Consider the following 27,222-nt stretch of genomic DNA (forward strand, 5'->3'; position numbering starts at 1 on the left):
TATTACTTTTTATTTTGTAATAAAATCAAATAAAACTTTCATTTGCTTCTATTTTAATTAATTAATTAAATTTATTTTATCTAATTATTCCCCGGTATATAAATTAAATATAGAATTACACCAATAGAATAATTTATTGCCGTAATTTTAATTTTTCTGGATGCTTGACGTCTAACTGCCGATCAGGTGTCCGTAGACTGTGGCGAAGAGATAACATTTATTATCATTAAATAACATCCAAGGCGGCAAGAAAATAATATCAGACCAGGAATCGACCCAAACTTTATCTCAGCCTACAACCTAGAAATAATCATCTTCTAGTGAGTAATATTGATTTTATTCTGGTTTTTAAATTTTATGAAATTTTAATTCGAATCAACTGTTACATAAAGTAAGAAATCTGCTGCCCATTTGTAAATAATTTACTTACAAAGTACGAAGAAAATTCCAAGGAGAAAAGCCTTTGGCACTTGGAAACCAGAGGAGACAATACGCGAAATTGACTAGTGGAAATTCATGAGCCTTGTAAAAGTGCATGGTTTATCCTCGCTTGTCACAAGGTTAACCTAGTATAGACAGGAGAGGGCGCTGTTTGTCAGCGTCGCAATCACTAGGTTGTGGCATGAGATCTCTGGCAGAAGAGACCAGAGGAAATCATATTGCAAAAACCATTAGGTGGTGGTAGAACTCTTGACCTAGAAAAGCGGGAAGGCTTGACGTACTAGGCTTATAATGGAGTTGGTACAGATAAGCCTCTTTGGCTGCAATGCCTTGCGGAACAAGATTCGCCCCGTGTTTAAAAAAAGGGAAAGAGATTTGCCGGTTTACTCCAGATTTTCATCCTAGTCAGGGCTCCCCAGAAATGAATTTCTTTCCAAGTAAATACAAAAAAATAAATTATTGAATTAAAACATTTAATTACACAATATGTTTGATTATTTAATTAAGTACTCTGTTTAATTATTTGAATTATTATTTCGATAAAATTCATTTTAATGAATTAAAAGTTCATAAAATTATATTCACTTTGGTTCCACTGGAGGGGATGGATCAATAACTCGGCATGAGGTGCGGGCTGTTCGTTGTTCAGTATTGTAGTTGTCAACTAGGTTGAACATGTTGATTGCAGTTTAGGTTTAAAGTATGCTTACAATTTGTTTTTAATTAAGATTACAAAATATTAATTTGAAGTGAATAATCAAATTGAAAATCCCAATTTGGTAAGTAGCCAATAACTTTACACTTACTTTAATACTTTAATCATTTTCCAAGTAGCTCTCTGCAATTTCTTAATCACAAAGATGTTGCTGAACAGCACAATAAATCTGAAAGAATAGTCTGTAGAATTTCTTATTGGTATAAATACTAAGGATAACTTGTTCAAATTTGATATTTCTACATTGTTTGTAGTCTTATAACTTCTTAGCATATGTAATAAAATATCTATCTTACATAGAGGGTAATGATATTCCAGTTAGGTTTTTTTCGAGTTATAAATATGCAGAGCCCATCATCAAAAGAGATAAAATACAATTCAGCCAAGATCTATTTTGCTTAAGCTGCAATATGTCAAAATCTGATAGCATAATTCACATTTTTTTATTACTCCTCTTTCGAAACTTTCAGAATTGATTACCAATTAGGAAGTGTAAGAAACACTTCCGAAACCGTCTTCATAATTATGACAATTTAATGACTAATCTCGATATAATTAATTGAATAAATTGGTTTTATTTGTGGAAGCTGTACCAACAAAACAGTTTTAATTATAATTCAATTCATCCATTAAATTTTGAACTTTAACTTGGGAGTGTTATTTTGCATAAACTATTTTTTCTTGTCTTCCTGGCAAATTGAAAATTATATTTTAAATTCATCTGTATTTTATTTCGATCAGTTTTGGAATGTTTAGTTCTTTTATTTCAATTTTATAGTAAGTACTGTTAAACATTTTAATTTAATTTTACTTCCGATCACTTACTTGTATATTTGATTTTCATTCATCGTCACAAGTGGTCCAGCCAGGGAAACAATACGTAAATATATGTGCTTCGACGGATAAATTCAAAGATCTTGCATATCTATTAGAGACAAAAAAAAAAAATTATATTTTATTTTTGTCTTATATATTTGTGTTTGTGATTATATTGCATCAGCTTACACATATTAGTACATATTTGATGGCCTCTTTGATGGTACTTGTCCAGAAATTTGATGCCTCTTTGATAAGATTGTTATCTATAGGATAGTATTGATTGTTATAAGTTTGACTGAAATTTTTCGCAGTTGAGAATCCATCAATTGTGAACCTGAACGGAAAAATTACTTTAAACTTCTTAAGGTTACAATTTTTTTATTATTTTTCAATTAAACTTGACATGGTTTTTTTTAACCAAAATTTTTCCAGATGGAACCCTTCATTCGCCATATGCCTGTAATTTTAAAACCTAAATATCGAAGTAGTCATCAAATATTTGATTTTTTTAGTAATAATTTATAGTTTATTTATGTGGCTCACAAACATTACACAGAAATTAAGACAGGCATAATAAACGCTTATACAGCTATTATGTTACAAATTAAGCGAAAGACACCTATGAAACCTCATTGCTCTTGACCTGTAAATGGTTAATGGGCATTTGAAGAGCCGTTGTAACGGTAAGAATATCGGTAATAGGAGATAAGATTGCAGTATCATCGGCAAAGGTGGAAAGGTTGGTATTTAGATGCTGAGGTATATCTGCAGTAGAGAAGGAATAAATAAGAGGATCTAGGGTGCTGCCCTAGGGAATACCTGCTCTGGCTAAATGGAATCTGCAGTTTGCTATTCCACAGTTGACTCTCTGGTGAAAATCTCAAAATCGATAATTCTGAACGAAGGAATATCTTCCCTTGCATTTCAAGAAGCATAAAAAAAAAATAATAATAACAAGATCACCTGACAAATGTGGAACCATTTTTTTCGGATGAGGTATCATTTGATTAAAAAATGATGTAGGTGTGCCTTTTGCTATTCTAAGGGTGCAGAATCGTGGTGGGAGGATCTATTTTAAATTAAGAATAAAACATTATTTTAATCTTCGATAAGTTTGGTTTAATTTCGATAAATTAATCCATTTATGTTTTATTTTTTGTTTATATTTTAAATTATAGAGTAGCAACAAAATGTTTAAGGTTTAGGAGCCTCTTATTGGGTATTAGTCTGCCATAAACATACGGAGATCATATCTTTCAGGAAAAAAAACAACTTTAGAAGAAATCTGAACGCCGCAGATATCCTTCACCCAATTTCTGAAAAATTTAAAATAAATTTCAAAAAGGCTTTATCGTTTCAGCTTTCCGTGTTTAAAAGAAATGGAAAAACCAGTAGATAGTGCAAATAGTTATCTTAACTAGAAAAATAAAAAAATATTTTTTATATTTGATTTGGTACTTATTGGCATTAATTTCGTCACTCGTGTAGCTCCTAATCCTACTAATCTAACGAGTCATCTGATTAATTTTGTAAGAGAAAAACTTTTTATGTCGGGGTACAATTAAAAGAATTGATTTATGTTCATTTATTTTATGATTGATGATTGATTTTATGAGTTTGATTTACGTATGTGTAATTATCATTTTTTTGTACTGCTTTATTTTATTTGTATGCGTTATTTTCTTATTGTCAATAAATAGAATGGGTTTTTCTGTAAATTAACATTTTGTGGTCACCCGCTCCCTTACAGGTGCAAATGGCCTTGGACATGAAATAGTGATATGAAGTAATATATATTTGTGTCAACATGTCAAACAAGTTCATCACTTTTTTCGACTTTAACTTGTGCGCTTAAAAACAGCTGATCAGCCATCTTATATTAAATATAAATTTTATACCATCTTACTTACTAGGCATTGATGGAAATTCTATTTCTAAACCAACAACCTATTGCCTACAATCTCTCAGTGCATCAAAAAGTTAACAAATACGCAAGAGCCAAAAGGCAACGAACCCACTTCTAGGTACTTTTTAGATAAGAGACCGCAACTGAAAACTGTCGTAAAAATCACAATCTAAATGCGCAGTGTAATCTCTATCTACATTTTTATAAAACATTCTTCATGGGTTTCTACTTGGATAGAAAGCTCTCATGGAACCCAATAACTAAACAAAAGGTATGGACACTAAGACGCATGATCGGACCTAATTCTAAGCTAAGGAAATCCAACAAACTAACCCTCTGCAAGACTTTTACTTAAACCCATCCGGACGTAAAGGATCAGAGCTGTGGGGCTCAACTAAACCCTCCAGTATCTCCCGCATCCTATCCTTCCAATCAGAAGTCCTCCACCGTATTGTAAATGCTCCCTATTATGTCACTAACCTCATCCTTCACAAATACCTAAATATCCCTTTTGTCAGATCCATTCACGGATTCCTCAATTTCAACAGAAGCCAATCCTGCCATCACCAATTCAATAGCTCGAACTCTTTCCTCTATAATCCATTCGGATGATCCACCATTGCGAGAAAGGCAAGGTTGGTTCGTGATCTCCTATTTTAGACAATCCCAAACACTAAAATTCCTGAGTTAGCACTGGTTGTTTCCTCTCTTTCTGTGTCTCTACGGTTGCATTATGCATCAGCTATGGCGGGCAGCTTTTGCTTCTTGTTATTGTAGTTTACTCTGAATGTACACTTTGGCATGTATGTATATACTTATATATATAAGTAATCAAGGAAGCTTTTAAGTTCTTTATGTACTTATATTTCGATTTTTCTCTTGGACTAGAAAAAATAACTGTTCTTCGTTAAATTAGATTAATTCCTTGTCTTTCTTTACCTTACATTACTCGACTCTTATTGGTGAAGAAACATTCTTCTTTGTTTATGTTCTTTGAGTTTGACAGCAATAACTCTATACATTCTTTCTTTCTTTTAATCTTTTAACAGTGTAGTGCAGCCCTTAAATTCTGAATAGAGTTGAGATTTTTGCTTCTGCAGTGATAAATTTTAATACCCGGACTTAAATTTAAAATTAATTTGATTTTTTATTAATACTATCAATTTTGCAGTTTTAGAAATTTTTTATAAATTCTGAACAACGAAAAGAAGATTTCTTTATCTTCTTTAATAAACTGGACTTATTCATTTTCAAACTATCTTTAATTGGATTCAGAATGATAATATTGTCATATTTTTCTATTTTTAGTAAATTTATAAACTGGCTATTTTTGTCCTATTTTTTTTTTTTTTTACATCGAAGAAGTTTTTCCCAAAAGTAAGAATAACAATTTTTGTTTTAATTAATTTTGTTCATCAACTTGATGCTGCACAGTTATTTTATTAAATATGTTAAATAAGCTGTATAACTTTTTTAGCAAATCAAATTAGCTTCTGTAACGATCGACTTTTTAGTTAGGCCTTATCAGTGTATAAAATCGATTTAAAAAAACACACTTTTTTGATAAGCGTATGTATGGCTTCAATGAGAAGCAACTATTGAATTAGGTTTTTAACTAAAGTGCATTTGGTTGTTATTGACTGCTTTACTGTAATGATCTGTTCAGCCGTTCACTAAAATTTTTAGCTTTGAAGTTTTTTATTTTTAAGAACTTTTCTGTGCTTTTACAGATCCTAATTTTATGGATTTCGAAATTGATCATAGACTACTGATTCTATTTTGAATTATACTTTAATTCAAATGTTTTCAATCAGCTCAATGGCCACCCTTAGGTAGAAGTTGGAAAGTATTAGAAATGCTAGAACCCCAAATATTATGGAAGCGAAAAATCTTCTCAACTGAAGCTTTCATGTCTTTCGGAAGACAGTAGTCGGAATTTCTCCCAAGCTTTTCAAAGCTGTATCGGAATAAAATTGACCAATGTGGTACAACCTCTGCCATCTAGCGGAATTACGCGGAAGTAAGTACTCACATCTTTAAGAGGTGAAGTAATTGAAGGACTTAAAAGTAAGCGCCAATTATTATTTTTAAGCCTGATCATGTAAAATGAAAGTTAATGTTATTTCTGTTTGTAAAAATGTTTGGAATTTTTGTAAGATTTCCACAATAAATGCTTAATTGTAAATATTGTCATTTAGTTGAAATTTTTAACATATGCAACATAGTGGTTCCCTGGCCCATAAAAACAACAAAAAAAAGCAAAAGTGTCTCTATGCAGTACTTCACATACATTCTGATGACATTAAAGTTACTATTCCCAGATTTAGTATTATGGCTATTAATTAATTTAAAAATGTTTAATATTCATAAAATTGAAATTTTAATTGAAGCGATGTTAGTGTCTGCTGCGAAGCACTTTCAAACGTTTTCAACGAACATGCCAATCACTCAGCATAACAATTGTCATGCAGAAAGAGTCCAATGTTAGCAAAAACTGATCATTAATAAAGTCACAGTAGTGTGGCTTATGGAACCCGTTTTAACGACTCACAAATGTTTTCCTAAGATAAATTAAAAGTTATAAATTGCTATCTTTTTTGTTAGTTGGCTTTTTTCTTTATAATATCATTATAAAAAATTAAAAAATATAAAAAAACTTTGATAACTATTGTGATAGATATTATATGAAATTAGAGAAAATTTAATCAAAATTGACAATACTTGGCTGGTGTCTTCCGAGCTAGAAAACTTCTGTCATATTTTCGAATTAAGTGGCTTGTTTAATTTTGGAGTCATCGACTAGTTTCCGGATTTTTCGGCATTTGAAAGTGTTTGTTAGACTGACTATGTAAATTCAGTTTACGTAGTTAATAAGCACACTCGGTTTAACTGGTATCAACGTGCTATAACCTAAGATCAGAGTAAAAGCCCTCTAAAGACAAAATAGGTATCCCGTTGGGATTTTCCCGAAAAAGCTATTAAATCTTATAATTTGTGTCAGCCAAAGAGTAGAAATCTTAAAGTATCGAAAACAGTAACGACGCATGGCTTTCAACATTTCATTATTTATTTTTTTGTTTCAAATCTATTGAAATAGGTAGTATAGAAAGAGATAGAATAGAGCCAGCAACATCACTGGTGCGAAACTCTTTTGTTCACATATCAGTAAAGTTTGTATCTAGCTGCTGAATTCCCATAAGTCCTAAATCACGTTGTCACTATTGAAACTGTTTTACATTGTACAGTTATACCATTGAGTTTCATTCTGTAACTTCACAAATCATCGGTTATACGTTTCGTTGAACTAAAATTGATTATAATTTTATAAGTCGTGACTTGGTTTGTTATTCTGAGTTGGTGAATGACTTATTTAAATTTGTCTAAGGTGTCTAAAAGTCCATAAGGGTACTACCTTGATTACATCATTTCGTAACAGAATTTGTAATATTAGTCCTTTACCTTAAAACCATTACTTTAAAAAAAAGGTGTTGGGTTCACTAAACATTTCGGTTTTCTATATTCCTTTAATTTGAAATGGCGGCAATAATTTCTCTTTTATTTTAGGCCATAGTATAAATCATTTAAGTGGCTTTCAAAAAATTGTTTTCTTATTCGAAAGTTGACAGGAATTTGTTACGACTCTATTAAGCAAGTTCTATTTGGAAATTCACAATTAAATTAAAGTTAAGGATATTTGTATTGTTTCAGATTACTTTACTCGGTGATAGAATGTGGAAAATTGTGTGTCTTCTGTTTATTCCTACAGTAATTGGAGAATATGAATGGAAACATCACAATAATTTCGAACTGAAAGAAATTTTAGAAGAGATTCAACGAAAATGTCCACTGATCACAAATGTTTACACATTGTCGATGCCTTCTGTAAGAGGAGTGCCACTATATGTTATTGAATTTTCCTCAAATCCTGGATTTCATCAATTATGTAATTACTTTTTTTTATCGAATAAATTTGAATATGTTTTTTAATGTAAAACAAATATAGTTCCATAACAGACCTAACACGACTTCGTATTGATCAAAATAGCTTACTTACCTACTATTTATTCTTGTTCTTTTTAAGCAACACAAGAGTTCTCTATTTCATTCGGTTTCGAATTTCAAGAGGGATAATATCAATGAAATTAGCCAGCCCTACGACCAAATCACATTTTCAAGGAAATATTTAAATGAAAAATAAATAATGCATAATAATAATAATCCTTTATTGGTTTCATTACATCCATAATACTTATTTATTAAATTTACTATAATTTATTTATTTATTAATCAGATAAGTAATAAACAAAAACAAAATATTTAATCAAAAAGAAAAAACAAAATAAATACTTCTTTACATGACAAATGAAATAAAATATAATTCTTGCTCCATATTTTGAAACCAGGCCCAATCAAAAAATACATATTCTAAGCCAAAATAAATAAGGCTTTTACAATTCTTAAACTCTGAAGAGAAATTTACCCCTTCTCAATTTTTATTTTGTGTTATTTTTACCGTTCATTTAGTGCCAGGAATAATACCCAAATTAGCCAAATCAAGTTTAGCAGTTTATGTACTAGAAGAATTGAAACAACAAATATGTTTTTTCTATTTAATTTCAGTACTAAAAGCAACTTTGTTAGTTACATTATTCAATTTTTCTTTTAAGATGTTCCGGAATTTAAATACATAGCTAATATGCACGGTAACGAAGTACTAGGTAGAGAAATGTTACTTAAATTGGCTGATTATATGTGCGAAAAATATAATGAAGGAGATCCATTGATGAAAAAATTAATCCATTCTACACGCATTCATTTATTACCAAGCATGAATCCTGACGGTTGGCAAGTAGCAACTGATTCAGTAAGTAATTTTAAAATTATTTCTAATTATAACGAATTTTTATTTCCTGGAGCATTGCAAGCCATCGGTATTTGAGTGTGCGTTATATATTTTAATTATGTTACACTGGTGATTTATATTTGTTAGAAGTGTCAGGGTGGCTAAAAAAACTAATCCAATGTGACCAAAAAGATTTATTGTGATACCCCAGATTCCTGGCCATGTTAATGTTTGATTGAAACAAAAATTTAGTGGCTTGAATTGTTTTGGGTAATAAATATAAGTAAGTTTGCTTGTTTGTAAATTGTAAATTTGTACGCTAAATCAAAATAGTTGTTCACTTCAACAACAACTCTGTAAGAATTGATATGAGTTTTTGTTAGCTTCAGAAACTGCATGGACGCCAAAATTACTAATGAATATAATCTTATCTTATTACTATAATTCTTTCATACTAATTAGAATTATTATAATTTGGTAAACAAATTGTATTATATTATATAGTTTTATATTGCTATATAAGTTTTTTTTAATTTCAGGGTGGACAAGATTTTCTGATTGGAAGGAAAAACAATAATAGTATTGATTTAAACAGAAATTTTCCAGATCTTGATAGAATAGCATTTATAAATGAGGACACAAGTGCTGAAAATAATAACCATCTATTGCCTTTAGTGGATCGACTTTCCCAACCGGTTGGTTCTTTTACATATCTTTTAACAAAATCTAGTATCAGTCTTTTTAAATTCACTAACATTAATTTAAGGTAGATGCACTGTATTATTTCTATTGTAGTGCATCTAAGTTGCTTATTGTGGGGAAAAAAATAACAGTAATCCCGAGTTATGAATAAAAAAGTGGATGTACTTGGAGGTAGAGTTTAGGTGGTTTCGGTTATCGAGCACTAATAGCCAATAGTGAAATTTAAGTTAATACCGAAGATGCGTCCGATAAATGTTACTAACAGGAATCAGATGCGAAGAGACTGCAGAAGATGATTGGCGAAGACTATTAAGCTTAAATTACCTTGGCTAATCTGCACGCCCAGAAGGCCAAAAAAAAAAAAATCTTAAATTACCTTCAAATTGAATATCAGAACAAAATGAATTAAAAAAGCTATTGAAAAACAAATAAATACGAGTAATATGAAAAACAACCTTATAGATCAAGGTTTCCAGACAAGAAAATAACACTAAAGCAGGAGGGTAAATAACAATTATGAAGAATTGTTTGCTGTACGGACAAAACTCAGAACAGGCATGATTTTTTTTTCCAATTCATTTGAAAATTAATTCCATAATTATTTGAAAAGAAATTCGTACAAAGAGAGAGCCGCTTTTCTCGATTCAGAACCTGATTCTAATCAACCACACTATGGACGAATTGGATACAGATAAGGTGTTCAGCACAGAAAGAGGTGTTTAGCTAGTTGATGATTTTCAATGCTCTTAGAATGTTTTTCAAAACTAGAGATACCTCATACTCAGGTGGATTTTTTTTTGTATTGTTTTTGAGTTGTGTTTGACATCAACTGTATGATGAATTACTTCACTTATCAAGATATTATTGTATTACAGTTATATTTCTTGTAACCACCAAATGTTCTCATTTTTGCCTAAGTTCAACTCCTAAATCCATTTGTTCTCATAGCTCAAAAAACGTAGCAGGAAAAAATCTAACTACAAGCTATAGCTATTTATTCATTCAAGAAGATTGATTGTCACTTGTAAAATGAGCAACTCTACAAATTTCTTACATTCATTTTTAGCTTATTTAGATGTTTTATATAAAATGAATTTCTGTAAAAAGTCAATATATTAATATTAATAAGGAAATTTTAAAAAAAAACGTCTTTTCATTTACTGTGAAATTAATTTTTCATAAAATTATTAATATAAATCATAATTTAAATTTGAATTCTTGGTCATAAATATAATAAATTTGTTATCTAGCTTCAACCAGAAACTAAAGCTGTTATTCGTTGGATTATGAGCACACCATTTGTATTGTCAGCAAATCTGCATGGTGGAGATTTAGTTGCTAATTATCCATACGATGAAAGCAAAACTGGAGCATTGACTGAATATTCTATCAGTCCTGATGACCACACATTCAGGTATGAATTATGTGAATAACACAGAAAATCTGCACGATAACAATTTTGAACTTGAGAGGATTAAAAGAAAGTAAAAATTCTTTATAAGTTTGAGAATTATTACTTAAATTATTAGATTTTATCTATTTCATAAATAATGGAACCAATTTAGTGACGGTTTTTTTGAAATGACTGAAAGCCTTCATTACCTTTCCTTGGAATTTTAGTCCCACATTAGATTCTTATTAATATTATACATGTGGCAAGCCATCTAAACTCCATCCTTCTACAGGAAAGACTAACTACCACTTTCTTCCAGAAGGGCTGTTAATCGTAATTTCCTGAAGACATGTCTATAATAGAACTACGTATGTACATTTAGCAGACTAAGTTAAGAAAATTGTAAGCGGCTCTTTTTTAGAACATTCTAAAAACTTAAAAATGAATTCAGTGAAATCATATTTTCTGTAGAACATTGAACAAAATCTTTTGCGGCTTGCTCAGTTGGTAGCTATCTAAGCTAAATATCAATTCTGATTTTTTTTTTCGTTTTTGAGTTGTGTTGGATACAAACATACAGAAAACACACAGGCCAATTTTAAAAAACGATTAGATCTCACGGAACCTCAAAACAATGACAACTTAAAATCTAAATCTGCGTAATTACAATACCTTTTCTTGAGTTGAGAAAGAAACAGTACAATTTTAATGGGTACAATTATGGGCAACAATAAATTTAAAATTATTTCCGTTCTCTTGAACACTCAATGTTTTTCATAGAATAAATAACTTGTTCAGAAAACTTTTTTTTGAAATTTATTTTCGTAATCGTGACATGAGCTGCTAACTAGAGTCTAGGTTTGGGTGATGCAAAGACTAAATTTGGGTTTACTAAAATTTCTTAAATGTATTTAAATACAGAGTAAAATAATGCTGTGATTTCAGTTATATTTCATTAAAAATATCTTACAGACATTTAGCACAAGCATATTCCACCCATCACGCAGATATGGCAAACGCTAACCGTGAAGGATGTGGATTTGATGGATATAATTTTGGCAAACAGGGTGGTATAACGAACGGTGCAGCATGGTACAGTATTGATGGTGGAATGCAAGATTTTAATTATTTATCATCTAATGATTTTGAAATAACGATTGAAATGGGATGTGAAAAATATCCTAAAGCGGACAAATTATCCCACGAATGGGAGAGAAATAAAGAGGCATTGATCTACTTTATGTGGCAGGTATTTTTCCTTTCCCCTTTATGTTGATTTATTTTTATCAATGCTCTGTTTATTTCCGTTGAATTCTTAATGTTAGGCTCATATTGGTGTAAAAGGACAAATAAGAGATGCGGTTTCTGGCCAACCAATTGCTAATGCTATAGTACATGTTAGAAATGTTACCGATGGACGCCACGACGAAATTTTGCATGATGTAACATCAGGTAAAATAAAAATGGAATTATCAAGCTACTAATTGAATTGTCTAAGTGACCAGAGAAACAGTATTTTGATTTAATTTTTATTATTCCCAAATTAATCTGCAAAAAAAAAGGTTATCGTAAACCGGGGTTACCTTGGTTCTCTTTTCTGTGCCATATATGTAACTTTGACCAGGAAGAGTAAAGTAAAGAAGTTAAAACATGGGTTTCAAATAATTTTTTTAAAGAAATACAAATTTCTTAAATAAGATTGTATAGTTTTTTTAAAACCTTTTGTTATTATTTTTTAAAATGATTTTGGGCCATTCATTTCCAATTGAAGTACATAAAAGTACTTTTAAAATTAATTAGATTGAGCCAATTAAACCCTAGTATTTAAAAAAAAAAATGGCACTTGTAATTGTTAAAAAATGTTTGTATTATCGTTTCTAATTAACGTTGAATCAAAATAAATTTGTGAGAAATATCTGACTCCAAAACATTTTGAGTTATTTGCGTTATTTTTTAACGCACACTGTTAAAATACAGTTAATAATAATGCTGCAAAACTTTTATTTTTGCTTTTTCTTGAAACTTGCATACAATTTAAAGTTCGGAGTACTTTATCTATTGTTTTATTGCACAATGTTAATAAAATACTTAATATTGCTGCTAATAATAAAAAAAAAACCTAATAGGCTTATTAAAAAAGAGCTGTGTTGTATATTACATGTTGTGTTTATAAAAACAAAATGACTCTGAAGATATAAATAAAATGAATTTTTTTTGGCAAGGTATCATACGTAAAACAAATTATTAAACTGCCAAGGGCCTTAATTGTTCATGCGCCCTAAATTGAAAAAATAGTTCAAAGTAAATGAAATTCAGAAATGAATAAAATTTTGGGCAATTAGGTGTTGTTAATCGTCATAAGTTAAGTGTAACTTAAAATAGGTGAAATAACTTTATTAGTAAGGAATTTTATATGAATATAATTGTTCAATTTCATTTTATTTTTGCAGTAAGCAGTTAAATGAGTAGATTGAGTATTAGATATCTGCCTACGTCCAAGACACCTGATCGGTGATTGGACGTAAATAATCATTTACTTTAAACATTTTTAATTTCTTTTATCTTCTCATGTTTATTAATTTGTCTAAAGGCCGATCATTGGCTTTAAAATAACCAATAACTTATTGATAAATTTCCCCTGGCAACTCATACATCGTTTAATACCAACTATTTCTACTCCTCCAATATATTTTTATTATCAATTTATATAATATTCACAATACTAAAAGATTAAAAGTGATATTTTGTAACTTTAACGTATTTTCAGTTCATGGAGGAGATTATTTTAGGCTTTTAACTCCTGGAGAATATGAAATCACTGCTTACCAAGAAGGCTATATTCCAAAGACACAGCAAGTCACTGTTACAAATCCAGCTTATGAAGAAGCCCAACGAGTGGACTTTGATTTGCCTCCATTATTACCGGTACGAGTACTATATATTTTATTTCCTTAAAAAAAAAGTTAAATATTTTAGGGGCGACAATTTATTTTTGTTTGGTTTATGAATTATAACTAAATGTGTGCAGATGTTACGAAATATGCTTGGGGTGAGTTATTAAATCTAACTTTAAATATAAATTGTACTTTTATTAAAGTAGAATGTTATCTGTACATGGTGGGGCTTAACAGGAAAAAAAATGCTAAAATTTTGGGAGGGATTTCATAATTAAGATGCACTTAAGTGATAATTATTGCAGGTGCCATCTGATGGCGCAGGAAATCCAGATTATGAACAATTTCAGTATGAAGAAAATAGCAAAAGTTTAAGGAAAAAATGGAATTTTAACAAATATCTAAAGAATTACAACAGTATTTAATGTTATTTAGGAAGAATTCATTTACTAAAAGAAAAGGCAATTTACCAAAAACGGAACACGGAATGTATTTCTTAACGTATGTAAATAAAAAATATCAGAATATAGTTACCATTTTTGTAAATACGATAGTACAAATATTCTGTAATATACCTGTATCGAGAAATATTAAAATCATCTTCACTAGACTAGAATTATATGAGCTATTTATAAAGAGATATCTATGAAGAGACTGTGGTTGTTTTTAATCGTTATAATCATATCTATGTTATATTTATGACATCCTTTAAACAAAAAAAAGTTATTTACTAAGAAAATTTAAGAAATCTTGAATGTTATATGAATGTAGTGTAGAACTATAAAAGTACAAAATATAAAAAGATTTAATGAGGGCTGCAAAATCTGTCTATTAGCTTTTTTTATTTTTGCCTTTCTTTTATTAAGTCCCAATGATGTATAAATGTAAAGAACTTAACTAACTGCTAAGCTAAATTATTAATATATGTATTATTTCCATTCCCATTCCACAACACTTTAATGTCAATGTTGATCCTGGCTTTTCCTAAATTTCATTACATCAATTTAACGAAATTTGTAATAAATACCCGAAAGAAATATTATAGGAATGTAATTGATTCTGAAGTTACATATTTTTAGTGGAAAATGTGATCTGATCAAATTGAAAGGAATTAGCAACTACTTATAAATCAAGTGAAATAAGGATCCCTTTTCACTTCATTGATGGCATATCTATCACCCATTATATCCGAATAATTGCATTCATCACTCTTTAATCACCTGGCCCTATGTCTATTGCGTAAAATTTTGGAAACTTTGCTTTCCTCTAGTGCCATTTTAATATAATTTACAAACTGTACAGTTGTTACGTTGTTAAGCCAGCAATGCTGGAGATATTTATCCACACTTGTTCTAAAAAAGTTGGTTTTAGATTTTCATATCATCAGAGACAAAGTTCAGTTCGTTATTGTAATGAGTTCTTTACCAAATAGAGGGCATAAACTTCCGCTTACGAAATACAAATATATTAATATCTGGTAGATGCTTCGAAAAAAGAAGTGAAAGTTCTCTACATTGAAATTAACTCTAACTCTGCTGTTGAATGAAAATCCGAAATAACAGTACAAGGATATTATAAGTGATAAAATCAAAATCATTAAAACTATACAACGTTTGTAAAAATTAAATGCCAGTTTTTGAAATTGGACTTTGAAGAACTGTATAATATAGAACTTGGAAATTGTAGCAGTGTTGTAATGTAAGGGGGAAAAAGAATTCGCGCCATTAATTAAAAAATTGCTTTTTCAGAAATAAAAATATTAAGAAAAGATAACAAATTTTACTCTAAAAAACAGTGGTGTTAAAATAAGTTTGATAGGTAGAAAAAGCTGAAATTCCTACATATTTAGGAGACATGAGAAATCCTCTATGCAAACAAAAATAATGTTATTTTTCAGACATTTCTATTTCGTGTTGCTGCATTTCTATTTCAGCAGTACAGTTTGAAGTTAGCTTGTCCAATGTTTGAAGCTAAAATCGAGACAGTGAACTATCCAGACTCCTTCCAGTAGATATACAACATCGGTTGCGTTTGCTTCTTTAAGCCAGGAGAACTGTCAGGAGTTCATTAGTAGAATGAATGATTACTTTCGTAATTAATCTGGGCTCAGCAGTAATCAAAATAATTAGTTGATTAGGCTGAATGATTAAGGTTGGGTCAGAATATTCAGGCGCCAAGGTAGAGGCGAGGCCCACAAAGCTAGGATGTTTTGTGTTTCTGGATTCGATTCGTGGTATAGGCTTTGGGTTTTAGTCAATTTATTATGAGAAATTAATTGTAAAGTAAGTTTGTTAGTCGCCTCCTTAAACGACACCTTATTCACTAGTTATGCGTAAAGCCTGCCTGAAAAATAAGCATTACTTGACTTTACTTTTTCCACTAATGTACCCGGCTGCAATAGATTACAGAAGAGGAACTGATTAGCAAGAAGAAAAGTGTGAACAGAAAAGAAGCATTTAAGAGAGAAAAAAAAACTATGTACAGAGTACTTTAAAAACGAACAGGTATTTTAATCAGTTTTTATTCCAAACCTAAAATTTTTAAAAACAATTTTATGGTTTTTTCCATTCAGGCAAAAAAAGTACTTTACAGAAATAGTGAAAATAGGCAAAAAGTTCCTAAATTTCAAATACCTAGTTAAATTAGTACTACCTTTACCCGCCAGAGTAATGAAATATATGATTGAGGAGTCCATGCATGGTAGGTTATTGATAGGTTAGGGGGATTAAAATTTTTACAGTGTACACTTCGTTAATAAAATAATGTCAACCGTGACACGAATTTGTGAATCTCCTGGTTGCAATTTGCAAGCGAAATTACAATGTCCCACCTGCATAAATATGGGCATTCAAGGATCCTACTTTTGCACTCAGGTATTTGTAATTTCACCTGTTATTCTTTAAAATTAAGTTGATTTTATCTGATACCTTAATTTTGAATTCAATGGAAAGTTACAAAGGTACTTTATTATTTGTTGCTTTATTATATAACCCGTCAAAAAAAAATCCTTACCCTGACTTTTTCTCGTGATTGAGCACATTTGTTGGTTTAGGAATGCTTCAAGGAGAACTGGAAGTCGCATAAAGTTCTACATAAAATTGCAAGTAAGTTAGAAGTTTTAACAATATATATTGAATCTACTTGTTTAAAATGGAAGTGATAATTTTTTTTTTTTTTTTAGAAGGGACCGGTGAATCAAATGGGACAAATGAAAGTACTTACATACCTTGGCCGAATTATCGTTTTACTGGTAACTATAAAAAGTACCTCTAACTTTTAATTGGTTTAGATTTTCTTCTATGTTGTTGATGTTTTTCAGGAAGGTTAAGACCTTTTAAACAAACACCAAAACGAACAGTTCCTAAAAATATAGGGCGACCTGATTATGCTGATCATCCGGAAGGTTTACCAATTTCAGAACAACAGATGAGGCAATCTGCTCAGATCAAGGTGTTGTCTGATGAAGAAATTGAAGGGATGAGGGTTGCTTGTAAGGTATGTAGTTTTTATCAATATTTTGATTTGTGAAAATAATTGTGAAACAATAAGCCTCTTTTTTTTTTAAGTGTGCTAATACTTTAAATTCTGTCTAAAATAACTGAACCATGATAAATTAATATTAATTAATGTTTTAGCTTGGGAGAGAGGTTTTAGACGAAGCGTCCAAAGTAATAGACGTAGGAGTTACTACCGATGAAATAGATAGGATTGTTCACGAAGCATGTCTTGAAAGGGAGTGCTATCCGTCACCATTAAATTATTATCAATTTCCAAGATCTTGCTGCACTTCTGTGAATGAAGTTATATGCCATGGGATTCCAGATTTAAGGCCATTAAATAGTGGAGATATCTGTAATGGTAAGAATTTTGTTTTTTAATATATTTCTTATTGGTTTTATTTTATGGTTTTAACGATTTGGGTGTTTCTCTTATTTTATTTCCTTTGGTTGGTCTTTCCTTAAAAATTGAAAAAGGTTAGTTAAACAAGCCTTTTAGCGTTATTATTTCTTATTTGAATGGGTAATTACAAATAGGAGGCCAGCTGTGCACACTTGGAAAGACTCCGGGCGTTAATAATCTCAGATGTTGGTGTGCCTTACAGATATGATTGTTCTTTTATTGTTACATTTCAGCTAAAAAATAAAAATAACAAGTTGATAGCCACCCATTCTAAGATTAGCTTCAAAACCTTTCTTTCCATACATCTTTAAGTGTCCTTCCAATGTAGTTGAATTTTGTTCTTCATCCTTTGCGACGAAAAATCTTGGGAAAAGATATTGTTACTTATTGAAATATTATTGTATTCTTAGCGCTGAACTTATCGCAACGGTTCTCGTATTGCCCACTGCTTATTTAAGGCGCTTCATCATCTGAGTTCGTTGGTGCCCGGAGCTTTTTTTAGTGCACTGCCGGTCTCCGGGCAGTGTTCTTTATCGTCCATCACTGGACATGAGTTGTAAAAAACTCCTTGAAAGAGAAAATCTATGGGAGGTAGTTGGATTCGAACCCGCTATCTCTGCTTGGCATATGCTAACCATTAGCTTATCTTTTCCCTTGTCGTTATTATTTAAATCACAAGATCTTTTCTCTCCGCTTTCGAAATGTAGCTCCTTGCCATAGTACTTGGTTAGTTTGTCTGCATGTTTTCAACTTTCTGGAGTTTACCAAGGCTCAATACTAAGACCTCTTACATGGCCATGTAAATCACCGCATCACTTAAATACTGTACTCTGTATCTTTGCTACATACGGACAACACAGCTACCCTTTCTCCAAATCCTTACCCTGCTGTTACTCACTGTTCACAGCAGATTCAACTCATTGTTTTGAAGACGTGGCTTCTGCGGCGAACAAGAAGTAAATGCAAGTAAGTCCATATCCAAAAAGATTTCCTCCAGGCTGCAAAATCCTCCCATCCATTCCCAACTGTTTGCAACGTCGACGGGATCCGTTACCTCGGACTAGTACTCGACCAAAGACTCACCGGTAAACATCATACCAGACAGAAAAGACGGAATACCGATAGCCGCTATAATTTTTTGTTTTTTTGATAGATTTTTTTTTTTACTGGTTTGACATACGCCCAAAACTCTCTGTAGCAAGTAAAAGACAATTATATTAACCCCTTAATGCACAGTTTTTTTTTGAAAAAAAAAAACGCTATATTTTATACTTGAATAAGTAAGTGTTATAGCTTACAATCCCATGTAAATGATAAATATCAATAAAACGATTGTTTTTCTTTGCTTTCACATTATTTTCAATTCTCGATTATATTCGAGTGTGAAAAATTATAGCAGCATAAAGTACAACGCCGCTCGAATTATCTCGAGTGTGCACAGTTTGGCCAGTTTAGCGCGCCCGAGTTAACTCGAGCGTGCATGTTAAGGGGTTAATTGCTTATTCGACTTTTAGAACTCTACCAAGAGTTCTAATTGTTAGTAAATCCAGCCCCTGTAATTCAAAATAAAAGCAAAATATTGAATGCTTTCTAATATGTATTAATATTACCATTCATTAAGACGTCAAAATCCCGTTCTTCCGCGATCTTGTAACATCCCGTTTTATCGATTCTCTTCTTTACAGAGAAAGGCATCCTACTCCGTTAATCGGACATCATTGCAGGTAACCCACCTAGGCGACTGAAGCTAAGATAGCCTAGAGCTCTTTAATATTTTAAAGTAAATAAACACATTAAAGGAGTGTCTTTATCTCTGCGACTAAAACTTTTGAGTGTGCCAATTAAATCTATCTGAGGTTACTGGCGCCCAGAACTTTTTTCTATATACTTTTAATGCCACATATTTTATTATTAAGGCGCCACGGTAGCCGAGCTGTTACAAGGGTGTCCGCAAAGCTAAGAAATATTGTGGTACTGGGTTTGATTCCCTGATCTAGGCCTTGGATTTTATTTAATGTTTAATATGAGAATTTTGTTTTGAAAATAGGTTTGCTAGTCGTCTCCGTCCATGACACCTAATTTGGTAGTTGGGTGTAAAGCCCGCCTGTAAAAATTGTCATTACTTTATTTTTATTATTATGATTATTATTAGTTTTGCTATCACTTTTAATGTTACCATTATGGACACTCGATACAAACTCTGAAATGTTCCTTCCGGAGCCAACCATTTCTTTATTACTTCGCCCCATATTATTTACTATTACTGTAAGAATAAGAGTCAGTAGTATTCTTATCTTTACTCAGATCTGGATCTTGTAACTGTTTTTTATCAGAATTCTAATTTATTAAATTTATGTTATTGCAGTGGACATAACTGTGTATCACAGAGGTTACCATGGTGATTTAAATGAAACTTTTTGGGTTGGGGATGTTAGCGATGTTGGAAAGAAACTGACTCGTGTCACTTGGGAGTGTCTACAGAAAGCTATTGATATTGGTATGTAGAATTGGTATAACATTAATATATTATTATAACAAAATGTATTCTATTTTCTAAAGAATAAAAGTGTATCTACGTTCTAAATGTAAATAAATAAAGTAGAAAAACTTATAAATTTCATTTTATTTTCAGTTAAACCAGGTGAAAAATATAGGGAAATAGGAAATGTAATACAGAAACATGCCCAAGCCCACGGTTTTTCGGTGGTAAGGAGCTACTGCGGTCATGGCATACATCAACTTTTCCATACAGCACCTAGTATACCTCATTATGCTAGTAAGTTATTAGTGAATTTATACTCTCAGTACCTCAACACACTCATAATGTAAAGAAAAGACAATTTGACAATTGATGACCTAGTTCCAAGGTCAAAAGCTAGGCATGACTAAACTTGGCTATTAAATTAATATTTTTTTCGTTTGTATTAATGAATCAGTCGCAATAAAAATGAACAGCACTCTACAGTGAATAGTTCTTTAAATTTGCTTGCCTAAAGATTTTTCAGCTCAGTGTTTTGTAGTTTTCTTTTTCCTTTTTTTTTCTGGGCTCGTGGGTTGTGCACAACTATCGTAGAGTAAGGATCAGTAAGAGAGCCCCTTCCAAAGAGTGCACCACTACCTAGATCTCATTTATTGATCTATAAGCTCCGAGTTAGATCTATTTGTAGAACAGACAACTGGTGGGTAGTACGCTAACATTTAATGAAGTTATAATATCGTTTGGTTTTATCGCATATCATGCATACTTAACAATTTTGCCTTACTGAATTGAACAATTAGTGATGAAGTTCTAACAACTAAAGCATTAATAAAATCGTTGGAGCCTATAAAAAAACTTTTCATATTGAAATAAGGATTCAAGATTGGCGAGGAATCGGTCAAATAAAAAACAACTCGTGTTAGTGCCGACGTTTCGACAAATATATTGTCCTCTTCAGGGCCTGGATATTACAAATACACAAATACAAACAATTCAGTAACACAGAAAATCAGTAAATAAACAGTAATAATAATAATTTAAAAAAAATACAATAAATTCTTTATAATAGTTTAAGTTATAAGTTTTCAATAATTATGAAGAATTAATTGTATTTTTTTTTTATATTTATTACTGTTTTTTTTTACTGATTCTCTAAATTGTTTGTATTTGTGTATTTGTAATATCCAGACCCTGAAGAGGTCAATATATTTGTCGAAACGTCGGCACTAACACGAGTTGTTTTTTATTTGACCGATTCCTCGCCAATCTTGAATCCTTATTTTAATAATTTACGGTCACGAAGCCTATATATTCATATTTTCATATTGATTTAGTAAAGTAGTACTTTCGATTGACAAATTTTGGCTAAAACCTTATTGTTGGCATCCTCTGTTGGCAACTAAACTAAATGTGAAATTTGAAGTTTCTGCATTTATTTTTTATTTTTTATTTTTTTTTCATTTTAAGTTGCGGTGGGATACATTAACACAGATCTTTTTTTTTAAAACCGCTTTTTCGAACTTAAAGGACCTCAAAATCGAAAATTTTCTACGAGGGTCGTTTGAAAAGTCCGTGCAAAGTCAGAGAGATAGCACCACTGGCGCGTATCGAGGTTATGTTTAGTTAGTAGCATCTCTTGGAAGAACACTCACCAAGTTTCAGCCAGATCGGTCTATTTCTTTGTGTTTGGCATTCGTTTGAATCGAGGAAGTCGAGTGATTTTCAAAAAATGGACGAAAAAGAATTTCGTGTGTTGATTAAACACTACTTTATGAAAGGCAAAACGCCTCAGGAGACTAAAGAGAAGCTTGATAAACATTATGGTGACTCTGCACCTTCGATTAGAACAGTTTATAAGTGGTTTCAAAATTTTCGGAGTGGCCATATGGGCACAAGTGACGCTGAACGTTCTGGACGCCCTGTTGAGGTTACTACTCCAGAAATCATTGATAAAATCCATGATATGGTGATGGATGACAGAAGAGTGAAGGTGCGTGTGATTGCTAGTGCTGTGGGCATCTCGAATGAACGGGTACATAATATTTTGCATCAACATTTGGACATGACAAAGCTATCCGCAAGATGGGTGCCGCGATTGCTCACGCTTGACCAAAAACGAAATCGTGTGAAGTGTTGCAAGGACGGTTTGCAGCTGTTCCAGAAGAATCCGCAGGACTTTAAGCGTCGTTTCGTCACTGTGGTTGAAACATGGATACATCACTACACTCCTGAGACCAAAGAATAATCTAAACAATAGGTTACCAAGGGGGAATCAGCGCCAAAAAAGGCGAAGACCGTTCCTTCGGCCGGAAAGATTATGGCGACTGTCTTTTAAGATTCGCAAGGAATAATCCTCATCGACTATCTGGAAAAGGGTAAAACTATTACAGGTGCATATTATTCATCGTTATTGGACCGTTTGAAAACCGAGCTGCAAGAAAAACGCCCACGATTGGCCCACAAAAAAGTCCTTTTCCATCACGACAACGCACCAGCTCACACCTCAGCAGTTGTGGTCGCAAAATTAATGGAAATAGGGTTCCAACTCGTTTCACATCCCCCCTATTCTCCTGACTTGGCTCCCTCGGACTACTATTTGTTCCCCAATATGAAGAAATGGCTGGCGGGAAAAAGATTTTATTCAAACGAGGAGGTGATTGCAGAAACGAATGGCTATTTTTCAGACTTGGACAAATCCTATTATTCGGAAGGGATCAACAAACTAGAGCAGCGTTGGACGAAGTGTATAAGCCTAAAAGGAGACTATGTTGAAAAATAAAAAAGGTTTACCCCAAAAAATTAAGTAGTTTTTATTTTTGCACGGACTTTTCAAACGACCCCCCTCCTCGTATATCTTATTTGCCAATGATCTAAATTCTAGTATTTTTAAATCTAATTTTCTACTTCTGGTATCGAAAGCTGTACCTCATTTTCTGCATTTTTATGTGATCTTTACAACATTCATTTTACCTTAGTTTTTATTTTAATTACTTCAGCTATTATAGAAGTGAAGTTATGATTTTTACTAAAGATTTAAACATAGTTATTTTAGTGTTGTTTTATAGTGAGTGCATCGTCGTGGGAGAAATGCCCACGGTATGTGGGACCCTCATCCACTAAAAAACCCACCTCCCCAACAGGCAGAGAAACCCACCCTGGAACCACTTACGCATTACTTTAAGGTGGTGCCTCACAATAGCTCTTGCGAGCTCCTACCGGCCTTTATGCGATTCAGTATTATGACAGAAGCAGACGGAAGTCCAGCTCCTGTTTCTTTCTTTTTAATATTACCTTGACAAAGGTAACCACCCGGTCCCAGCAATCTCTATGGGAAAGCATAATCCCTACTATGTTCTCGGGCGCGATTCTCCCGATCTCTTGCTCCCTCTCCGGCACCCATCTATCACACATAAAGAATGTGTGATGGGCGTCATCGAGGTCAGAGTCTCCGAAGATGCATGACGGGTCTCCAACTTTCCCGATCCTATACAGGTAAGAGGTGAAGCGCCCGTGCCCCGTAAGAAACTGGGTGAGATAGTAGTCGACCTCGCCATGCTCTCTTCCGGCCCACACAGAAGGATTGCCAGTGAGCCGTGCAGTCCATCTGCCTCGGGTGTCCGTCCGCCACCTCTCATGCCAGGACTGAATTGACAGTAAATAATATTAGTAATAGTAAAAATAATAATAATAGGGCGCTAATGACCAAGTTCAAGTTGTCGATGCGCGGGGGAAAAATAATAATAATAATAAAAATTGTTTAAAGCCTTGACATCTGAATCTAGTCTAATGAATACAATTGCAGAGAACAAGGCAGTTGGAGTGATGAAAGCTGGCCACTGTTTCACTATTGAACCTATGATCTCCCAAGGTGAGTTAAAAAAAATTGTACATATTACGTTTATTATTAAATAAATACGAACATGCTTCAGCGATATGAGTCGCTAATAAAACCGAATAGACGATAAATGATTCGTAATTTATTAGTCATTCAAATATTTATCACAGTCTTATTTTATTATTATTCAGCGTCTTTTGAGGGTAGACATATTTCTTCCTTATTGTATTATTCACTAAGGCGCCATGGTAGCCGAGCGGTTAAAGACAAGGCCCATAAAGGTAAGCTGAATTGTGGTACTTGGGGTTCGATTCCCAGTCCAGGCCTCGTTTCCGTAAATTCCTTACCGTAATGTTAGTTCTTAGGGCTCACCGTCATTCTCAATTCGCTTAAATACCCAAGAGTATCTTTGTCGACACACTACACTTACCTAAACTCTTGGTAGCTTACAATTTGAGAAACCAAATACAGATTGTTCATATTTAAGGAATCTCAAAATAGATATTTCTGTAAAATAGATATAACTCTAAAATCTACACGATTGTAATTAAATTTTTTTGTAATTAAAATAAAAATAGATGAAGTATAATTTAAATTAAAACTCATTTGACTCGGGCACCCATCAATCACTCTGGGAGTATGGTGTTGAAGACTTCATGTGGAATGTTTGTTTGGGATAAAGTAAGAATCAGTGAAATAGTTATGGAATCTTCGTCAACTTTAATGAAATTTGATTTTCATTTCATGTTTTTGTTACTTTGTTTTAGGAACATGGAGAGACGACATGTGGCCAGACAAATGGACAGCTGTTACAGCCGATGGACTTTTATCAGCACAATTTGAGCACACCCTACTTGTAACTACTACTGGTGTTGAAATATTGACAGCTAGGCAATCAAATGGTGGCCAACCTTATTTTATGGATAAATAGCGGCAGTGCCTTATATATAATGACACAGAAACTACTAATGTAGCTTTCTCATTTATTGAATTATCTCTTGAATAATTTTTCATATTTCTGCCCCTGTACAGTGTTTTATTTCTGAAGTAAAAAAAAAAAAAAGAAATCCGTATTTATGTTGAATATTTGCCAGAAAAAGATTTGTTTGAATCAAGTAAGTAAAATTCAAGCTATCGTCTGTTTGTGTGAATAACTCCATCATCAAAGATAATACTATTTGTTTTACGTGTAAAAGACGCTTTGATTTTTGTAGACTACTCTCTCTGAACACTTCTTTTCCTCTTCAATATACGAGGAGGTAAGTTCGATCTAAGAAATTAAATCATCGAAATAGATTTTTTTTTTTTTGGTGTAAAAATATATTCTAAATTTAATATGTGTTCAATTAAGAGAGCACTTTTAGAAAAAAGAAAAGTGAAATGCTTAATAATAATAATAAAAAAATATTTTTCTTGTTTTATTTTTTTGTTTGCTAAAATAAAATCTATTACATTGTAACACCGACTTGTAAATAGATTAAAAAACAAGTACAAAACGAAAACTTTTATTTCTTTTACCTGGTTCAGTCAATTTATGAAGCATTGAGCAAGATGTGAGACTAATAATAATAATAATAATAATAAGTGTTTATTGGAACAGAACATTATCCATACTAAAATAAAATAAAAAATACACTTTTCGACAATGGACATACGAGGTGTGTTCAAAAAGTAACGGGAAATTTTAAATTTCGCGGGTTTGGAGAGTCTGATTGTAAAATTTTTTTTTTTATTATGTTGGTACACATGCCCCTGAAGTACGATAAAATTTTCAGTAATATTCATTGTTTACTTCTTAAGTGGCAGCCGTTAAGGTTAGACGTGTTTTTCGAGCTTGGCGATTTTTGTTTGTTAAAAAAAATGGATCAAAGAATTTGTATTAAATTTTGCGTAAAAAATGAAATAAAGTGTAATAAAGTGTGTGAAATGTTAATAAAGGCATATGCTGAGTCTGCTATGAGTAAAACAAGGATTTACGAGTGGTATAAGCGTTTCCAAGATGGCCGCGAAAACGTTGAAGATGACGAACGACCTGGACGTCCAAGCACATCAACAACCGATGAAAACGTGAAAAAAGTGAAAGAAATGGTTATGAACGATCGCCGAATCACAATCAGAGAAGTCGCTGATGATGTTGCCATATCAATTGGCTCATGCCATGAAATTTTTTCGGATGTTTTGGGTATGAAACGTGTGGCAGCAAAATTTGTTCCAAAATTGTTGAATTTCGAACAAAAACAGCGGAGAATGGAAGTTGCTCAAGAGTCACTCAATGAAGTCGACAACGATGCGGATCTACTGAAACGTGTTATAACAGGTGACGAAACATGGGTTTACGGATATGATGTCGAAACTAAGGCTCAATCGTCCCAGTGGAGGCATTCTGGATCGCCAAGACCGAAAAAGGCTCGACAAGTGCGGTCGAATGTGAAGGTTATGCTCACTGTGTTCTTCGATTTTAATGGCATAGTGCATCATGAATTCTTGCCACAAGGTCAAACAATCAATAAGGAGTACTACCTACAAGTTCAACGCCGTTTGCGTGAAGCAATCCGAAAAAAACGCCCGGATTTGTGGCAAAACAATTCATGGATTTTGCACCACGATAATGCACCTGCTCACACTTCATTGCTTGTTCGTGAATTTTTGGCCAAAAACAAAACTTTAACGATGCCCCAGCCTCCATATTCGCCAGACATGGCTCCATGTGACTTTTTTCTATTTCCAAACATAAAGAGAACATTAAAAGGCCGTCGTTTTACAAGCATAGATGACATTAAAAGCGAATCGCTGAAAGAGCTGAAAGCTATCACAAAGATCGAGTTTCAGAAGTGTTTCGAGGATTGGAAAAAGCGCTGGCACAAGTGTATTGTATGCGAAGGGGACTACTTTGAAGGCGACAATATTAATGTAGATGAATAAATAAATATTTTTTTCAAAAAACGAAAATTCCCGTTACTTTTTTGAACACACCTCGTACGTCCGTCTGCCTAGTTAGTCATTAACTTACAGAATATAAATATATATAAAAAAAATAAAAAAACAACTCAAATTATCTTATAACAATTCAAACAAAATGAGACCTAGGGAGAATAATAATAAAACAATATTAATAATAATAACATATTTACACTATTTATATACATATTTTCATCCATTGTACTGAGCAACCAGAAAATCTCTGTATGTGGATGCAGCCCTCACATACCCACAAAGTTTATCCCAATCCTTCCCGTTTAAGTATACTATCAGTTCTTCTTTGGACAGTTGAACCTTCCCAAAATACCTCATTCTA

General features: G+C 32.3%; 2 protein-coding genes across 2 annotated transcripts; both read left to right on the plus strand.

Moving 5' to 3' along the window:
• Positions 1-1,075: 1,075 nt before the first annotated feature.
• LOC141457117 (carboxypeptidase E-like) lies at positions 1,076-14,536 on the plus strand. Its single transcript, XM_074133652.1, has 9 exons — positions 1,076-1,220; positions 7,590-7,824; positions 8,549-8,745; positions 9,264-9,419; positions 10,677-10,840; positions 11,792-12,068; positions 12,145-12,271; positions 13,587-13,744; positions 14,019-14,536. Exons 2-9 carry the CDS (start codon positions 7,611-7,613, stop codon positions 14,136-14,138), a joined length of 1,413 nt encoding a protein of 470 aa, XP_073989753.1. The 5' UTR covers positions 1,076-1,220; positions 7,590-7,610; the 3' UTR covers positions 14,139-14,536.
• Positions 14,537-16,389: 1,853 nt separating this feature from the next.
• On the plus strand, positions 16,390-24,995 carry LOC141456736 (methionine aminopeptidase 1). Its single transcript, XM_074132986.1, has 9 exons — positions 16,390-16,586; positions 16,766-16,817; positions 16,895-16,963; positions 17,033-17,208; positions 17,349-17,571; positions 19,979-20,110; positions 20,246-20,389; positions 23,895-23,960; positions 24,695-24,995. Exons 1-9 carry the CDS (start codon positions 16,476-16,478, stop codon positions 24,856-24,858), a joined length of 1,137 nt encoding a protein of 378 aa, XP_073989087.1. The 5' UTR covers positions 16,390-16,475; the 3' UTR covers positions 24,859-24,995.
• Positions 24,996-27,222: the final 2,227 nt, after the last annotated feature.

The sequence above is a fragment of the Rhodnius prolixus genome, unplaced genomic scaffold (genome assembly GCF_049639745.1).
Source record: "Rhodnius prolixus isolate KJV_2025 unplaced genomic scaffold, Rpr scaffold_10, whole genome shotgun sequence".
Taxonomy (NCBI): domain Eukaryota; kingdom Metazoa; phylum Arthropoda; class Insecta; order Hemiptera; family Reduviidae; genus Rhodnius; species Rhodnius prolixus.